The 16,446-nt window shown below is 38.8% G+C and overlaps 1 protein-coding gene across 1 annotated transcript in view; it reads right to left on the bottom strand.

The window, feature by feature from the left end:
* Positions 1-16,446, bottom strand: part of ADAMTS19 (ADAM metallopeptidase with thrombospondin type 1 motif 19) — a 216,734-nt gene that overhangs the window by 64,415 nt on the left and 135,873 nt on the right. The window contains exons 13-15 of the mRNA XM_059695332.1: positions 15,877-16,049; positions 8,445-8,572; positions 2,700-2,820 (exon numbers count right to left, since the gene is read on the bottom strand). Of these exons, the coding sequence (XP_059551315.1) occupies positions 2,700-2,820; positions 8,445-8,572; positions 15,877-16,049 (422 nt within the window). The remainder of the gene's footprint in view (positions 1-2,699; positions 2,821-8,444; positions 8,573-15,876; positions 16,050-16,446) is intronic.

Below are 16,446 nucleotides of genomic sequence, written 5' to 3'. Positions count from 1 at the left end.
TTAGTGTATACTGATAACTACCTAGTTCCACAATTGGCCAAATACACAATTTACCTTTAAAAATTCCTTTAAAAAATTATCTCCTAGCTAGGCAAGTTATAATGAAGGACATGATAAATGTACAAGAAAAAAAATGAACTCCTTTTAAGTTTATTTTCTAGCTCCAACAAAAATGACTAAGCAAACTCTAAATAGAGCACAGGGACCGAAACACCCACATGTGTCTGCACATGTGTTACTCATACAACATACACAGTGTGCATGGCCAACTGGACCAAAAAAGGCTGCAATTCCTTCAAGAAATTCTAGGAAGTCCATAAACCGTAAGGATAAAATTGTCTCAAGAGAAATGAACACAGCATTCCTAAATTCACAAGTAAATGAAGCCTATGATATAATTAAGGACTCACTTTGTTTTTGTAAGTTCTTAATAATGTAATGTTTCATTGTTAATTAAATTAACAAAGAATCAGACACAGTGCCTGTCATTGAGAATCTGGGCCTGGACAAAAATAGCCAGGATATTTTTTTCTCATTGACCTTAAAGTGGGAAAGTAAAGACTAATGAATGTACAATTACAAATGTGAATAGAGCTACACCATATAGATATGAATGAATATGAATTTGAATATGACTATGAATATGGTTGTTAGTGCTTGGAGGTGGAGGCTATTCAGGGAACACTTCAATGCATAAGTGACACTTGCACTGAAATCTAAGTGATGGCTAGGAATTAACCAGGCAAAGCTAACGGGAAGCTAACAACCATATTTTTAACTGCAAGGTGCTGGAGGGAACAAAGTTAATAGGAGAATCTAAAAGAAACCTGGTGGCCGTAGCTTACAAAAGGAAAGGGACCTTAATGAGAGATGGTGCTGGAGAGACAGGTAGAGACCACACCATGCAGAACCATTCATATGGTCCAAGTTAAGAATTCCCGTCTCTTTCTTGTGAGCCACGTGAAACTGGCATAGAGTTTAAGGGAGAAAGTAATATTATTAGTCTCTGATAATTCCAATATCTTAGGAATCTCAGACATTTTCCAAATAACAGATGCCTTTAATATAGTTTACCTACAACCAACAAACAAACGAACAAAATTAATGTGCAATAAAAACAAACAATTTTCAAAATAGGAATCTGGAAAAGTGTACTCACATAACTGCAGTCAGAATGATAAACATTACTGGTTGGTTAACTAGTATTTCTCTTTTCTACGCTTGGTGAAAAAATCAAGTGTTAATAGAATGAAAGGTATCAGTGCTGAGTGTGCATCAGTATTCTTCAGTGAACTGTTCCCATGCATGCTAAATAACTATGCAAGAAGATTCTTCAAAAATTCTAGTGTCTTTACATCTTTAGTCTTTCAGGCTTCGTTTGACCTTCTGCACTACAAATATTTCTGCCACCAAATCAGGCTGAAAAAGTTATTATATCTGAACTTCTTAGCTGAAAGTCTGAGAGCTGTCACAGCTTTAGAATTTTCTAAGTGGGTTATGGCAGATTTTGACTCACAGGCCCCCGTTTCACAGCTTTGGAGACTGAGGTCTTGATCTGCACCTCACCCTGGACCTTGGTTATGGTCAGGCTTCAGAATCTTGCGTTCATGTTATCTTTGATTCTGCTGGGGCCTAGCAAATGCTTACATTCGACTTCAGAGGGCTGTGTCTAATATTCTCTTCTGAAGGATTCCTTTATCTAGAATGAACTCAGTTTTCTTGATCATTCAAAAACAAATGGCTTGGTTTTGTATTAAAACGAATATGTATTTTAGTCTCAGAGTTTTTGGTATTTGACCAAGAAAGAAATTTAAAATAGGAAAAAGCTAATATATGTACTATGTGCATCCTAAAGATGATGAAAATATAATCACAAATAATAAGATAGTTCAATAGGTAGATGTCCAGTGACAACTAATGTAAACACAGAAATATGTGCTCCCTCCCAGTAAGCTTGAGGACCTGAGTGTAAAGCATTTGATGTTTCTAAAGTATATATGTGGGTCATGATATTTCAGTATAGGTTACTAGTACATTACTTTTTGTTGTGGATCACTTTAAAACTCACACGATATAGATCAACCATATTCATTTCATCTTCATAGCCCCTGAGTATTAGTATTTATAGATGAGAGAACAAAAGAATAGAGGGTGGCTTCTCACTACTAATATATCAGGAACACCATCCCTCACCTTCTGACTCCCCGTTGTTATTGTTTCCACCATGCTACACTGCTACAGACTCTCTATTTCCAACAATGTATTCCCTTCAAATTTAGTAAAAACGTTACGAAAAAATAAAGACAATGGAAAGCTGAAAACCTGAAGTCTAATACTCTGAATAGTTGCTTCAGGCTGTTACAAATCATTACTCTCTGTGAGACATTGAGCTTCGCATTGGAGAATAAGGCCTGTGGAAACCTGATAACATTTGCCAATGCAAATTAGATTATTCCCTTGCTGCTCCAATTTATTAAATGCACAACAGATGACTTCATATTTTCATTATTGGGAAATGGACTTGTTAGAATTTCTGGCTCATATCACATGTATTGTATGTCATCATGAAAAATCATTCAATACCCATTACAAAGTCTTCAATAGACTCAGAACTGCGATTTCTAAGTCAAGTTCAATGTAATCTCTGTCCCCAAAGATTGTTCAAATTATTAATTTTGAAAATATAAAAATATATTCACCTGCTCCTCTGGTGTGGTTGAAATCTCCTTTAATGATTTTGCACGATTTCCCATTGCCATTACATACACCACAATGATCTTCCCTTGCAAGAGACCCTAAAAAACCATCACAGCCGACTTTCTGTAACAAAAGAATAGCAGTACATCATAAAGTGAGTTTTTTTCTTTTTTAACTCTAATTTAGGACAAGCCTAGTCTCTACAAACTAGACATATTTGACAAACTAGTAAAATGTCATATTCTCTGGTGCAAACCAATACAGCAAGCTCATGTCAAATATTATCTAAAAGTGATCCAATAGCAGAATAGTGATGAGAATATTTTGATTTTATTAAAATTAAATACTATCCTAAAGCAATTTGATAAAGTATTATTGAAACAAATGCAATTTACATAAATCCCAAAGTCAGTGACATTTCTATTAAACATAATTAATCTAAATCACTCTACTCAAAAATAGAGTAGATATACTACATTATATGGATGGCTTCACTTCTAAGATTTCAAAGTAAATACTGAACATTAAATATTAACTATTTTGAAAAGAAAATAAATGTTTATTTTCACAACAAACATGAATAAACTTCATGAACAAACTTCTATCCCTGTCTTCTTTGGCATCCAGCACACAAATGTGGCTGCTGTAAGAAAATATAAACCACAGGGGAATTATATTTATATACTTCCAGAAAAACGGTGTTAATACAAATCTTCTGAGATTAAATCACTGACTCTTTTCTAGTGAATAATGTTGGTCTCCCGTGCATGTGCAGAAAATATAACAACATTTTGCAAAGTTGTGCATACTCAAAGGACAGAATTTATCATTATCAATGCTGTCAGAAATAAATAGTAGGATCTTATCGCTAAATAGGAGTTGCAAGATGGACTGAGGATACATCCATTTATAAGTTACAATTACTTTAGAGGGATTTAAATAATATTAATAAAACAGAAACAAAAGCAGGGTCTTTTGCTGTGGCTGGTGTTGGTGGAGTTACAGTGAGGGAAGCCGGCAGATAACATGCAGCTGCAGGATAAACATCCTGGGAGCAAAAATCACATGAAACCTGCATAATACAGCATCCTTCCTTGTGTCAAGGACTGTATCCATGTCAAGAGGTAGACAATGCAACACATCAGCAGAAAACTCTGACCAGCAAATGAAAGCTTATTCAGAGAGGAATAAAGGGAACGTCTCCAGATGAAAGAGGTGGCCACCACGGGAAATTCTCAAAACACAACCAAGGTATGGGAGAACTTCACTAAGCAGAGCCATGAAAAGACTTGGGAGTCCTGGGGTGAGTAAAAAATATCTCTTTCATATACAAATGACAAAAATATTAGAGTAGATTCTAGAGCAGCGGTTCTCAACCTGTGGGTTGCGACCCCTTTGGGGGTCGAACGACCCTTTCACAGGGGTCGCCTAAGACCATCGGAAAAACACATATATAATTACATAGTTTTTGTGATTAATCACTATGCTTTAATTATGTTCAATTTGTAACAATGAAATTGGGGGTCACCACAACATGAGGAACTGTATTAAAGGGTTGCGGCATTAGGAAGGTTGAGAACCACTGTTCTAGAGTGATTTTGAAATAACGAAAGCACCTTTATTGTTCTGTCCCTAGCCCCCAGCTTCTACCCTGGCAAATACAATAAACCCAATAAATAGTACTTTGAAAATTGAATAAATTAGTACTTAATAATTTCTCCTTTGTCTAACCCTTATAACTGGAATATTACATGTCTGTAAACCTAAAATAAAAGTCTGGGATAGACATATGCCATGGCTTAATAATCGTGCCTTTTTTAAGATAAGAAGCAAGAATATGCTCACATAACTCCAAGAGTTGAAAATGAATGACTTCGAACAGGCAATGCTGTTTAAGTGGTGGTGCGTGCCTGAGGTACCACTGGCTGCTGGAGACGGAGGGGTAACGAGGTCCGAACGAGGCCAAGCTTTCCCTACCCTTTGCCATGATGGAAATGTCGCTGGGAGAAAGCTATTTTCAATTGCTCTCCTCAGTCCACTCACCAAGTTGAAAATTCTATATTCAGCTTCGGTGCTAGGCATTTTGTGATAAAACAAGACATTCAAGCCAAACCCAACATATAGAAGATTGTGTGTGTGTGTGTGTAGGGGGGAGAGGGGGGAGAGGGAGAACATGTTTTTAATTATACTGAAAGACTGAATGAAGCATTTTAGTTAAAAAGCCAGAATCTTGAAGTATTCCAAAGCTGTTAGAAGTCAAAATCCATTTCATAGGACTTTAGTGTAATTCTAATCATCAGAGTCTCATAGCACTTATGCATACTTTTTTTGTTGTTGCTGTAATTTTAATGTCTAGCTAGGAACTCTGTAAAAGATCTGGCTTACACAACGTTGCTAAATGAGAAGCATAGTAATTTGGGCTATTGTATGTGGCATATATAGTTGGAAAATTTTTTCTTGAAAAGTAAATTCATTTAAGACATACAATAGTCTGACAGATTTACATGCAATGACACAATTAAATTAAAAGCTTAATTATACAACATACATAATTTTAATTCTGAAAACAAATATGTAGAAGTATCTGCAATGACTTATTTTTACATATAAATGAAAAAATACATTTTATATTACTGCCATATTCTGTTAAAGAATAAAGGAAATTAATATGTAATTTAAAAACCATTTCTTATGTCAATGTTAGTACATGATTCTGCGCTTTAAACTTTATAGCATCCTGGAAAAGTACGGAATCTCAGAGCTGTTGAAGCATTTAAGTTTCATGTTGTTTTCAAGTTTTTATCCAGAAGTCCATAGACTTTCGAACCAGACTGATCCATCAATAGCTTGCAATTGTTTTCAAATTTTGGTGTGTGAGCGTATGTGGCAGGGAAAAGGACACTTTCTATCAGATTTTCAAAGGAGTGTATTGCACACAAAAAGCAATGACCATTGGTCCAACAACTTCATTTTGCAGAGTAGTTCACAGATGCATGCCTATCAAGTGCTTTTCCCAAGAACAGTTTCCGAGTGGCTGTCATGGATTCGGTGGTGCTCCACTCAGATGCTCGCAGCCACCAACCCTTTTCAGAAACTACCTAGTCTGAAGAAAACTTCATTTCCCAAGGTCACATTCTCTCCAAAGACAGTTTGCGTCCAAATGCTCGTAGATGCTGCAGGTAAAAAGAGCCTTTTCCCACCCCAAATGGGGACAACTCTGAAGTTGTCAGCTGAGGTCTTGTGACTGCACTCCAGCCCAAGTTCTCCCTGTGCCCAATCCTGCCTCCTGTCATTCCCCACATAAATGTTTATCATGAAAACACTTGCCATTAAACATCCTGCACATTAATCTCCCAGGGAAGCCAACCTGAGGCAGTGGCAGAGTTATAACTATCAAATTCTAGCCTAGGTTCTTTCCACCATGCTTCTCATCCTCACTTTAACAGAATTTCTACCTTTCTAATGATAAATGAAGAGGAGCACACATAAGCATGCAGTAGATGAAGATCATATAGCTGGCTCTTGAAAACACCATACTAAATTAAATAAATCAGACAGCAAAAGTTAATAATTTCACTCTTATGTGGGATATAAAACTGAAAACAACAAATGAACAAACAAGAAAAACAAACAGCCCTAACAGGTTTGGCTCAGTGGGTAGAGCGTCAGCTTGTGGACTGAGGGGTCCCAGGCTTGATTCCAGTCAAGGGCATGTACCTTGGTTGCGGGCACATCCCCAGTAGGAGGTGTGCAGGAGGCAGCTGATCGATGTTTCTCTCTCATCGATGTTTCTGACTCTCTATCCCTCTCCCTTCCTCTCTGTAAAATATCAATAAAATATATTTAAAAAAACAAACAAACAAAAACGCATAGACATAGACAACAGTATGGTGGTTATCAGAGGAAAGGGGGCTGGGAGGGTAGTAAAATGTGAAGAGGGTTAATATATAGTGATGGAAGATGATTTGACTGTGGGTGGTGTGCACAGTGCAATATATAGATGATGTATCATAGAATCATACACTTGAAACCTATATAATCTTATTAATAATGTAACCCCCAATAAATTTAATTAAAATTTAACAAAAGGAAGACAGAGGCAAATGAAATGTTTAAGTGTTATAAGAAAACTAGAGGCCCGGTGCACGAAATTCGTGCACTGGTGGGGAGGGGGGCATCCCTCAGGCAGGCCTGCACCCTCTCGCAGTCCAGGATCCCTTGGGGATGTCCGACTGCCAACATCCCCCGAGGGAGGTAGCAGTGCCAAGCGGCAGGCGGGCAGAGAGGGGCCCGAATTGGGGCCGGGCGCTACTCGCACTCATCACGGCCTCTTGTGCCTGCTGCTGCAGCCTCGGGAGAGGCTCCCGATGCCTTGGCAGCTGCACTCGCCAGCCATAAGCCTCGCACTGATCACCAGGGGCCAGCTCCTAGACCAGGGGTGGGCAAACTTTTTGACTCGAGGGCCACAATGGACCGGAAGGCCAGAACAAAAGCATGGATGGAGTGTTTGTGTGAACTAATATAAATTCAAAGTAAACATCATTACATAAAAGGGTACGGTCTTTTTTTTTTTTTTTTAGTTTTATTCATTTCAAACGGGCCAGATCCAGCCCATGGGCTGTAGTTTGCCCACGGCTGGGCCAACTCCTTCATTGAGCGTCTGCCCCCTGGTGGTCAGTGCATATCATAGCAACCGGTTGTTCCATTCATTCTGCTGTAATGGTCGCTTAGGCTTTTATTATGTAGGCTAGAGGCCCAGTGTACGAATTAGTGCACCAGTGGGGTCCCTCAGCCTGGCCTGCTGGATCAGGCCAAAACCAGCTCTTCAACATCTCCCAAGGGGTCCCCAGATTGTGAGAGGGTGCAGGCCAGGCTGAGGGACCCCACCGGCACAGGATCGGGGCCAGGGAGGGACCGCAGGAGGGCTCCAGGGTGTGTCTGGCCCAATTCACTCAGTCCCCAGCAGCAAGCTAAGCGACTGGTTGGAGTGTCTGCCCCCTAGTGGTCACTGCACATCATAGTGAGTGGTTGAGCAACCTTAGCATATCATTAGCACATTATGCTTTGAGGTTGAACAGCCAACCAGACACTTAGCATTTTAGGCTTTTGTTATATAGGATTTAAAATGTTTTCAGCCCTGACTGGTGTGGCTCAGTTGGCTGAGCATCATCCCATGCACCAAAAGGTCATCAGTTCAATTCCTGATCAGGGCACATGACCAGGTTACGGGTTTGATCCCCAGTTGGGGTGTGTACAAGAGGCAACCAATAAATGTGTCTCACGTTAATGTTTCTCTCTCTCTCTCCCCCCTTCCCTCTAAAAATCAATTTAAAAAAAAACCATTAAAAAATAAAGTGCTTTCATATTAAGTGAGTAGTAGGATTGACTTTAGTTTTTATGACATGGCTCAGTCTTGGACATCAGACATGGAGAACTGGAGTGCTTGAATTTTTGGTCTGCAATGTTTTGACTTAAAATGACCAAAGTGTTACAATTTTAGACCTATAATAAGTACTAACGAAATAAAAATCTCATATTCTTTCCACTAGTAAAGGATAATATAGATTATCTAGTCCACACCCTACATTATACAAAGTAGATCAGACTTGGTCAAGATCACAGTTGAGTCAGGACAACATCCACATCTTCTGAATCTTAGGGCAAAGCTCTCCGCCGTACTGGGCAGCTGCTCAGGGGTCCCACAGCCCCCTTTCAGCGTATATGTTCTCCCTCTTAGACCGTCTTACCTGACACCTGCCATTTGCACAGATATCCAGTCCCTGATATCCACAAGAAGTTCCATCCATCACTTTTTCTGACAGAAGAATAGGCTGTTCTTTTCCAACAGGTGAGCAAAACAAGGCACATGGTTTTCCTACATATGGAGTAGATAAAAAGAAACAAGCAAACGTGACTGCATAAATATTTTTATCTTAAGCTTTATTTTTCAGAACAGTTATTGAGTAAAAAATATAATTTGATGTTAACTGGATAATGTAATACTAGAGTAGATAACACTAGAGGGTTATTATGAGTAGCATAGGAGATGATGCCTGGAGAAATATTGTTATTCAACGAGTATCAATGTCCTTCTTTAGAAATCTGTCCTTAGATTATTTTCAAAATGTATCACTTATTATTTTCTGGCACTGATCCTCTACCACCACAAGCCAATCATTCTTCCTGAAAAATATTATGGCCACTTCCATTTTTGCTCACATCTTTTGGAGCAAATTCCCCTTTATGTTAATTACATATCAGACATCTGCCCACTTAAGATTTACTTTATTTCTAAAACCCTTCCTTTTTTTCAACTTAAAAAAATTATTTTCGCCCTAGCAGGTTTTGCTCAGTGAATAGTGCGGCCTGCGGACTGAAAGGTCCTGGGTTCGATTCTGGTCAAGGGCACATGCCCAGGTTGTGGGCTTGATTCCTAGTAGGGGGCGTGCAGGAGGCAGCTGATCAATGATTCTCTCATCATTGATGTTTCTGTCTCTCTCTCCTTCTCCCTTCCTTTCTAAAATCAATAAAAATATTTTAAAAATTATTTTTCAATTACAGTTTATAGTCAATATTATTTTGTATTAGTTTCTGGTATTATTGACCTCACTTATAAATCCCAATATACTAATTTTCATTCCTATGCATTTGGCATTTTCTAATTGAAAAACTACTAAAGGGAGAAAGAAGAACTTCTAAGATGAACAACTGTATACGCTTTTGCATGACTAGGATGTTTAGAAATGTAATACAATCCCATTAGAATGTCCATTGGTGTGCACAATTGCTGACGTGCTGTCTAAGACTCAACCCCCTTTACTGCTTCGTCAGAAAGCATGTCAGTGTCTAGGACGTCAGGGTTGAGAACCACAGTTCTAGGTAAAGAATTCTTGAATGGCTGGCAGTCTTCTTCAGTACTTCGTTAAACAGTAAGATCGGGCAGTTAGAATTAAAACACTTGCCTTTTAAGCTCAGTCAAAGAGTGCCAAAAATATTTTTAAAGTGCTGTTTCTATTTCTAAGCATGGTACAGAGGAGCTGTAGTACTTGGTAACACCAGTAGTAGGATTATCCAAATCTGAAACTTTACAGCAAATTCCATGCTACATTACTACTCGATTGGCTTGACACCAGGCGGGCCCTTTACTGTTTATTAAGCTCATATAAATAGAATGGAAAATAGCTGACAGTCTCTGCCACTGATCTTCGAGTATGTCTTCAGTAACGTTCCAGGATGCGGATGGGGTTCTATAAATACCAAGTAACAGCCAGAGGCATGGAACAGGGTATCACTTTGCAAAGGGAAGACGGACAGTCAAATGAGCCTTCAGAGCTGAACATTTCAAACAGTTTTCACATGTGGCTTCTGAATACTGCTTTGAACAATTTTGATGAGTTGGAACAAGGCCTTCAATGTGCATGGTTTTGAAATTTTCCTTTAGGATGCCATTATAAGCCACAATAAAGCGTTTCAGTGTGCTCTCACACCTCAAAGTAGGTTATGTTTATTCAATGGCTGCTTACTGTGTCATATCTTTGGACTTAAAAACAGCTGCTGTAATTGTAACACTTTAAAAATGATTTTATATATATATATATATATATATATATATAAAATTCTCTTTCTGGAGCTTTTATGAAAGAGAGGAGCAAACCTGATATATGAATAATGTTGACAGGAGTTAATCTAGAAAATTCCACTCACATTCCAAGCAAGACTTCAGATAAAAATCTTTGTATTTCTCCTTTTACAACATATTGTCAATTGGCTGTGCTTGCCTTAGCTTTACAGATGACATAAACATTTGATACCAATCTTCCTTCCTGGAGTATACCCTTGAGATTGTGACATTCTAGTGATCCATTTAACATGCCAGCACTTGGCAGGCAGGTTCTGTCTTGATTTAAGAGACGAACCCTTTCCAAGATATGCATTAAACATGGATATCAGCCAAATTTCAGCACAGGGTATGCAAAACACCTGAATGTTAAAGCCATGCATCATTTTTCTCAAAAAATAAATGTTCTACGGCGCCGAAGCCTTACATTTAATTCTCCTAGCCACAGATCCATGTACTCCATAACAGGAACAGAAATAGCCACTTGCATTTCAAGGTGTCATATGTTATTAAGACTTAGACTTTTAAACAGAATTATATATTTCAATTTCTTCCATTGCGCTACAATATAGGAAGACTAATTGTTGTGTATTCTATTCATCATACAGACTACTAGGTTTGCTTGATGCCTCACTTGTAAAAAATTCATTATAAGAAATGCTAACCTGCTAATTATATAATTATCTGTTATGGATTATTCTAGTGATAAATGTCACTTTATAAGTTAGGAACTTACTCAATTGTGATTTCCAATACCTTTAATATGTCAAACTAACTGCCACCCAATTCTGATTTTTTTAACCTGAAGGAAACCTCTTTCCTATCTCTTATTTCACATATGAGTAAACAGGTTTCAAATGAATTTAATATTACCAAATTGTACAGTCAGTTAGAGGCAGAGATAGAATTATCCCTCAAATGATCAGATAATCACTTTCATGATCTGAATAGTCATCTTGATTCTATTTTTACAATGAAAATATATTTGTTTATGTATTTCAAATTTATGCAGCAGATATTAATCAAAGCTTAATAATTGCCAGACTGTACACTAGGCACAGACAATAGAGAGAATACAGACACATTAAATCTGCTACAGCAGGGTGTTTGGGGGGTACTTGGAAGAGGCACATACCGAGTTTGGAGGGTCAAGGGGATTCTTTTTTCTAGAAAACTTGACATGAGCCGAGTCCAAAAAAAAATCAGTTGAAGTTTTCAAGGTAAATAAATGGGGAGAGAGAGATCAAAGCTCGAGAAAGGGATTATGCCAAGAAACTAGCACATTTCCAGGCCCAGAAATAAGAGAGCACGATGCACATGAGGAAGGGAATGGAATCCAGCCTGACTGTGCTGGGGACTGCAGAAGGGAATGAGAGAAGTCAGAGAGGTGGGCCTGGTAGACCAGGTAATAAAGTTTGAGATTGGTCCTGAGGGCAGCGGGACTCATGGGAGGGTATTACTTGGCAATGCACCTGGAAAGCCGGTCCTTTCAAAAGGCCAACCCAGCTGAAATGAGGCGGAGGGGCTAGCAGAGGGTGAGCCTATGTCAGAGAGATTGTGCAGAAGCTAGGGAATCCAGGTTAGAGATGGTGCAATTATGAACAAAGATGCTGGCAGTAGGAAGACTTGGACAAGTGAGATTTGATGACTGATTACAGGTGGATGGAGACTGAGGAAGGATTCCGGCTTAGCGTGGTAATGAGGCAGATGCTGATTTCTTTCTCTGTGAGAGAGCCCAGTCAGAGAAGCACAAGGTGGATTGAAAAAGGAAAGGAACGGGGGGGGTGTTCAACTTGGAGCATGTTGAGTTGGACACAAATGGGATTTTGAGATGCCATGCAACAGATGGGTAAGTAGCTAAGGAGATCAGAACAGAGCAATCTAGGTTGGAGATTAATATTTTTGCTCCTTTACATATGGATGATAAACAAAACCTAGTAAGTAAGCTTATCCTAAGGAGAATGTTTAGTGAGAAGATAAGAGGGGCCAAGAGAGACCACTAGAAAATTCCCATTGAACACATCAGTCATTCACCTAATATTTATTCCGTGCCTATTCTGTTCACGTATATTTACAGTGCTAAAGATATAACGTGCACTAAATATGACAACAAGCCCTGCTCTTGCAACTATTAATTGAGGGGCATATAATAAACAGATAAAACATAAAAGTATTATGGGAGATGATAAGCTCTGGGAACAACAGAATAAAGAAGAGAAAGGAAAGGCACTGAGTTAATATTTAAGAAAAGACCTGCAGGGGGTGAAAGAAGGGATCAGACCGATATCTGGGGAAAGTAGTTCAGCACAGAAAACATCAACCTCTAAGATATTAAGACAGGAGGGTACCTAACTTATTCAAGAAAGAACAAGGGAGCCTGTGAGTGGAAAGGTGTGATGAAGGAACAGTAGAGATGAAGCTAGAAGGTAACAAAAAGCCAGGTAATGGAGGTCCTTATAGGCTTTTAGAAGAACTTCGAACTTTCACTCTTGGTGAGTTGTGAAGACACTAGAGGGTTTTGAATGGAAGAATAACATGATATGACTGACATTTTAAATATATCATTCTAGCTGCTATGTCCAGAATGAAGGCAGGGTAAGGGCACAGGCATAAAGTTAGAAGACCACCGCAATCATCTGGGTGAAAGATAGTGGCTTGCACCAGGGTGGCAGTTCTGGATGATGAAAAATGATGAGATTCTGGATGGATTTTATGCAACCTTACTGATATTTTGAATATATAGTAAAAGAGAAAGAAAAGAAAATATAACAACTCCCACGTTTTTGGTCTAAGTATCTGGAAAGACAGAATAACCAGTTATTGAAGGGACTGTGACATAATTTCTTCTCAACCGAAGAAACAGTATGTTTGGAGCTTGTGTGGTGAAAGAGAACAGGACACGTATGAGGCATAAAACAAGTGGAAGGGATGGAGGTTTTAGATAAAGTAGGAGACAATATCAGGGGGCAGATTAAGGAGGGTCTTGTTGTGCACGTCATGTTGTGTACTTTGGTTTTTACCTGAAGAGTTATGGGAAGCCTCTGAAAGGCTTTAAGGGAGAGATTCAAATGATCAAATCTGCACTTTATATAAAGATCTGGGGGCTGCGCTATGAAGAGTGAGTTGAGGCAGAAGAAGAGTGGAAACAGAAAGACTTCTTTGGAGCCACTAGAGTAATCCAAGCAAGAAACTGTGGAAACTGAAGTGTAGAACAGTGAATGTGGAGATGGAGTGAAGAGAGATTAGGGAAGTAAAATAGATAAGACATGGTGATGGATTGGATGTGTGGGGGAGGAAGATGAAAATATAAGAAAGTCACATCTCTGGCTTGTGCAACTGCAAAGCTGGGGTAACCTTCACTGAGACAGGAGACACTAAAGAGGATCAGAATGGACATGGATGGGAAGGGTTAAAATCATGAATTTAGTCTTAAACTTACAGATATCCAAGTAGAAATATCAAGGAGGAACTTGTACAAACAAGTTTGGAGCTCAAAGAAAAATCTGGCTGAAGGCATAACTCCATGAGTTATTTGCATATTTGAAGTCATGGGAATAGATGAGATCACTTAAGAAGAAAATGTAGAGTGAAAACAGAATAGCATCTGGGCTAGTCAGAAAACACCAGCGAGAGCGTAGACATAGCGGTGTTATGTCATGGAAACAAAGGCACATGAGTGCTTCAAGAACCAGAGGGTAGCCAACCACTGGAAAGTCTTTGAGAGTTCAAGTATAAAAAGGACTGGAAACCATTTATTAGGTCTAGTTTCTATGAAAGTCCTGACGACATTAGTGTGATTTGCGCTGGTGAAATCCAGATTGAAAAGACAGGAAACAGAGGGCTGGAAAACAGACAACTCTTTTCTTTTGAGAAGTGTGTCCATTGGGGGGAGGTGGGGGAGGGGAGGGTGTAAGTGCACCAGCTGGAGGTGGCTATGAGCTTGGAGGGAGGTCTGCAGGTTTTCATGGAGGAGTCCTAAATATGTTTAAAAATCCAGTGTGAAAAATTAGACAAAGCAGATGAAGTATCCTATAAGAGAAAGTAGGGGTAACCAATGAGCCCACTGAAAAGGGAACATGGGTATGACATCACGGACACAGCTGGAGCCACCGGCTTTGGAAAGGAGGAATGAAGATTGTGCTACATGGTAGAGAGCAGATGGAAGATGGTTAGACTTAGGGGTTTGATAGCAAGAAAATGAGGAGGGAATTATCTGATGGCTACTCCCCACCGAGAGGTAGTGGAATAATTTGCTCGATTGTTGAGCTGTTCACAGTAGTGCTTGTCAGTTCAGTTGCCTACATGGAGGGAAGGGTTTTTGTCAGATGGGTGCACTGAACCTGATAAACAATGGGGTGTAGGCTACTAACAAGAGCATTGTTGAAATGAGGGAAAGCACAGTCCAGATTGACGAAGGGGGAAACCACAAAAGGAGAGACCAGGGGCAAGTTGGTCAATTAAGACAGCGAATTCCCCACCACTTTTGGTACTGCAGCTCGAACCCACAGTCCACTGGCCATGGGCAAGAGTTATCATTCTTAAGAAATAGGCAACATACAATTTTCTTAAAATTCTGATTATGATTAAAGATTTACAGGAAGTTGAAAAAATAGTACAGAGAGATCCCATATACCTTTCACCCAGTTTCTCCCCATGGTTACACTCTGGTAACTACAGAATAGCAAACCCAGGAAATTGGCATTGGCACATGTATGTGTATGATTATATGGCATTTTACCACGTGTAGATTTTTACAACCACCACCACCAAAAATACACTGAACTATTTTTCATCAGCACAATGTTCTACCTCCTGCTACCCCTTTACAGTAACATCCCTTCTTTCCCCACTCCCATCTCTAACTCCTGGCAACAGCTAACCTATGTGTTTCCTATCGCTCTAGTTTTATCATTTCAAGAATGTTACATAAATGGAAACATACAGTATGTGACCCTTTGAGGTTGTTTTCTTTTCAATCAGCATAATGCTCTGAAGTAAAAAAAAGCCATTGCACATATCAGTAATTGGTTCCTTTTATTGCTGCTTAATATGAGACCATGTACCTCAGTTTGTGTAAGCATTCAACTATTTAGAACCTTTTTGGTTGTCTACAGTTTTTGGCTGTTGGAAATAAAGCTGCTATGAACATGTGTGTACACGACATTTTATGATTGTAAATTGTCATTCTTCTGGGATAAATGCACAGGACTGCATTTTCTAAATTAGATGATGAGCATATCTTTAGTTACAGAAGAAGCTGGTTTTCAGAGTAGCTGTACAGACCATTTTAGATTCCTACCAGCAGAGTCTGACAGACACAGCATCTCCTCATCCTCGCCAGCATTTGGTATTTTCATTCTTTTTTATTTCAGTTGATCCGATTGATGTGTAGAGATATTTTTTAAATATATATTTTTAGCCAGTGCTTGTGGTTGTTTTAGGTCAGTAAAGGCAGAAAAAAATAGAGTGTAGAAATACCTAGAATATAACCTGTGAAAATGACATTTACTACTGTTGTGAACACTTTGCAAACCCAGATGTAGCGATGTGGTTGGTCATACCTTCATCCATGACAGCTTGCCACTGAAGTACATGCTTTGAGTACGAAGTTCTAACACTATAGGCCTGACATTGCCAGTCTCTGAATCCAGGCAAACCTGCAGGACAAGGTGGATTCTCACATATTCTGTATTGTTTTCTGGGACCATTACAATCCCTTGCTTCAGAACCTAGCCTAGAAAAGATAGTACAAATAATCAATTTTATCTTTTTTTTTTAGGTTAACTACTCATTTTTTTAAAATTAAAAGGCATTATATTAATAAGGTATACCCCTTTATATTAAATCTACTTTTGAAAATGTGGACTCATTAAATGACTGATAATAGTAGAAAATGTATGTTTTTCTTAAAACTAGGTATTTTTTCCAATCCTTGATCAATTTAGCTTCCAAAATACATGAGAAATAAAAGCCAACTTGCCATGAAAATTAAAGAGAAAGGGCTGAGGCTGGGGCAAAATAGAAAGCTTACAATTCCCATGAAGGAGTCTGTTTATAAGAATTATTAAGAAGATGCTTCTAACATGTTCAGATAAATTTGTTAAAATTGCTTGGGAAGTCATTGGGGCACT

This window comes from Myotis daubentonii, chromosome 5 (assembly GCF_963259705.1).
Source record: "Myotis daubentonii chromosome 5, mMyoDau2.1, whole genome shotgun sequence".
Lineage (NCBI taxonomy): Eukaryota > Metazoa > Chordata > Mammalia > Chiroptera > Vespertilionidae > Myotis > Myotis daubentonii.
The sequence above is the reverse complement of the archived record's forward strand: the minus strand, read 5'-3'. Positions and strand labels throughout refer to the sequence as shown.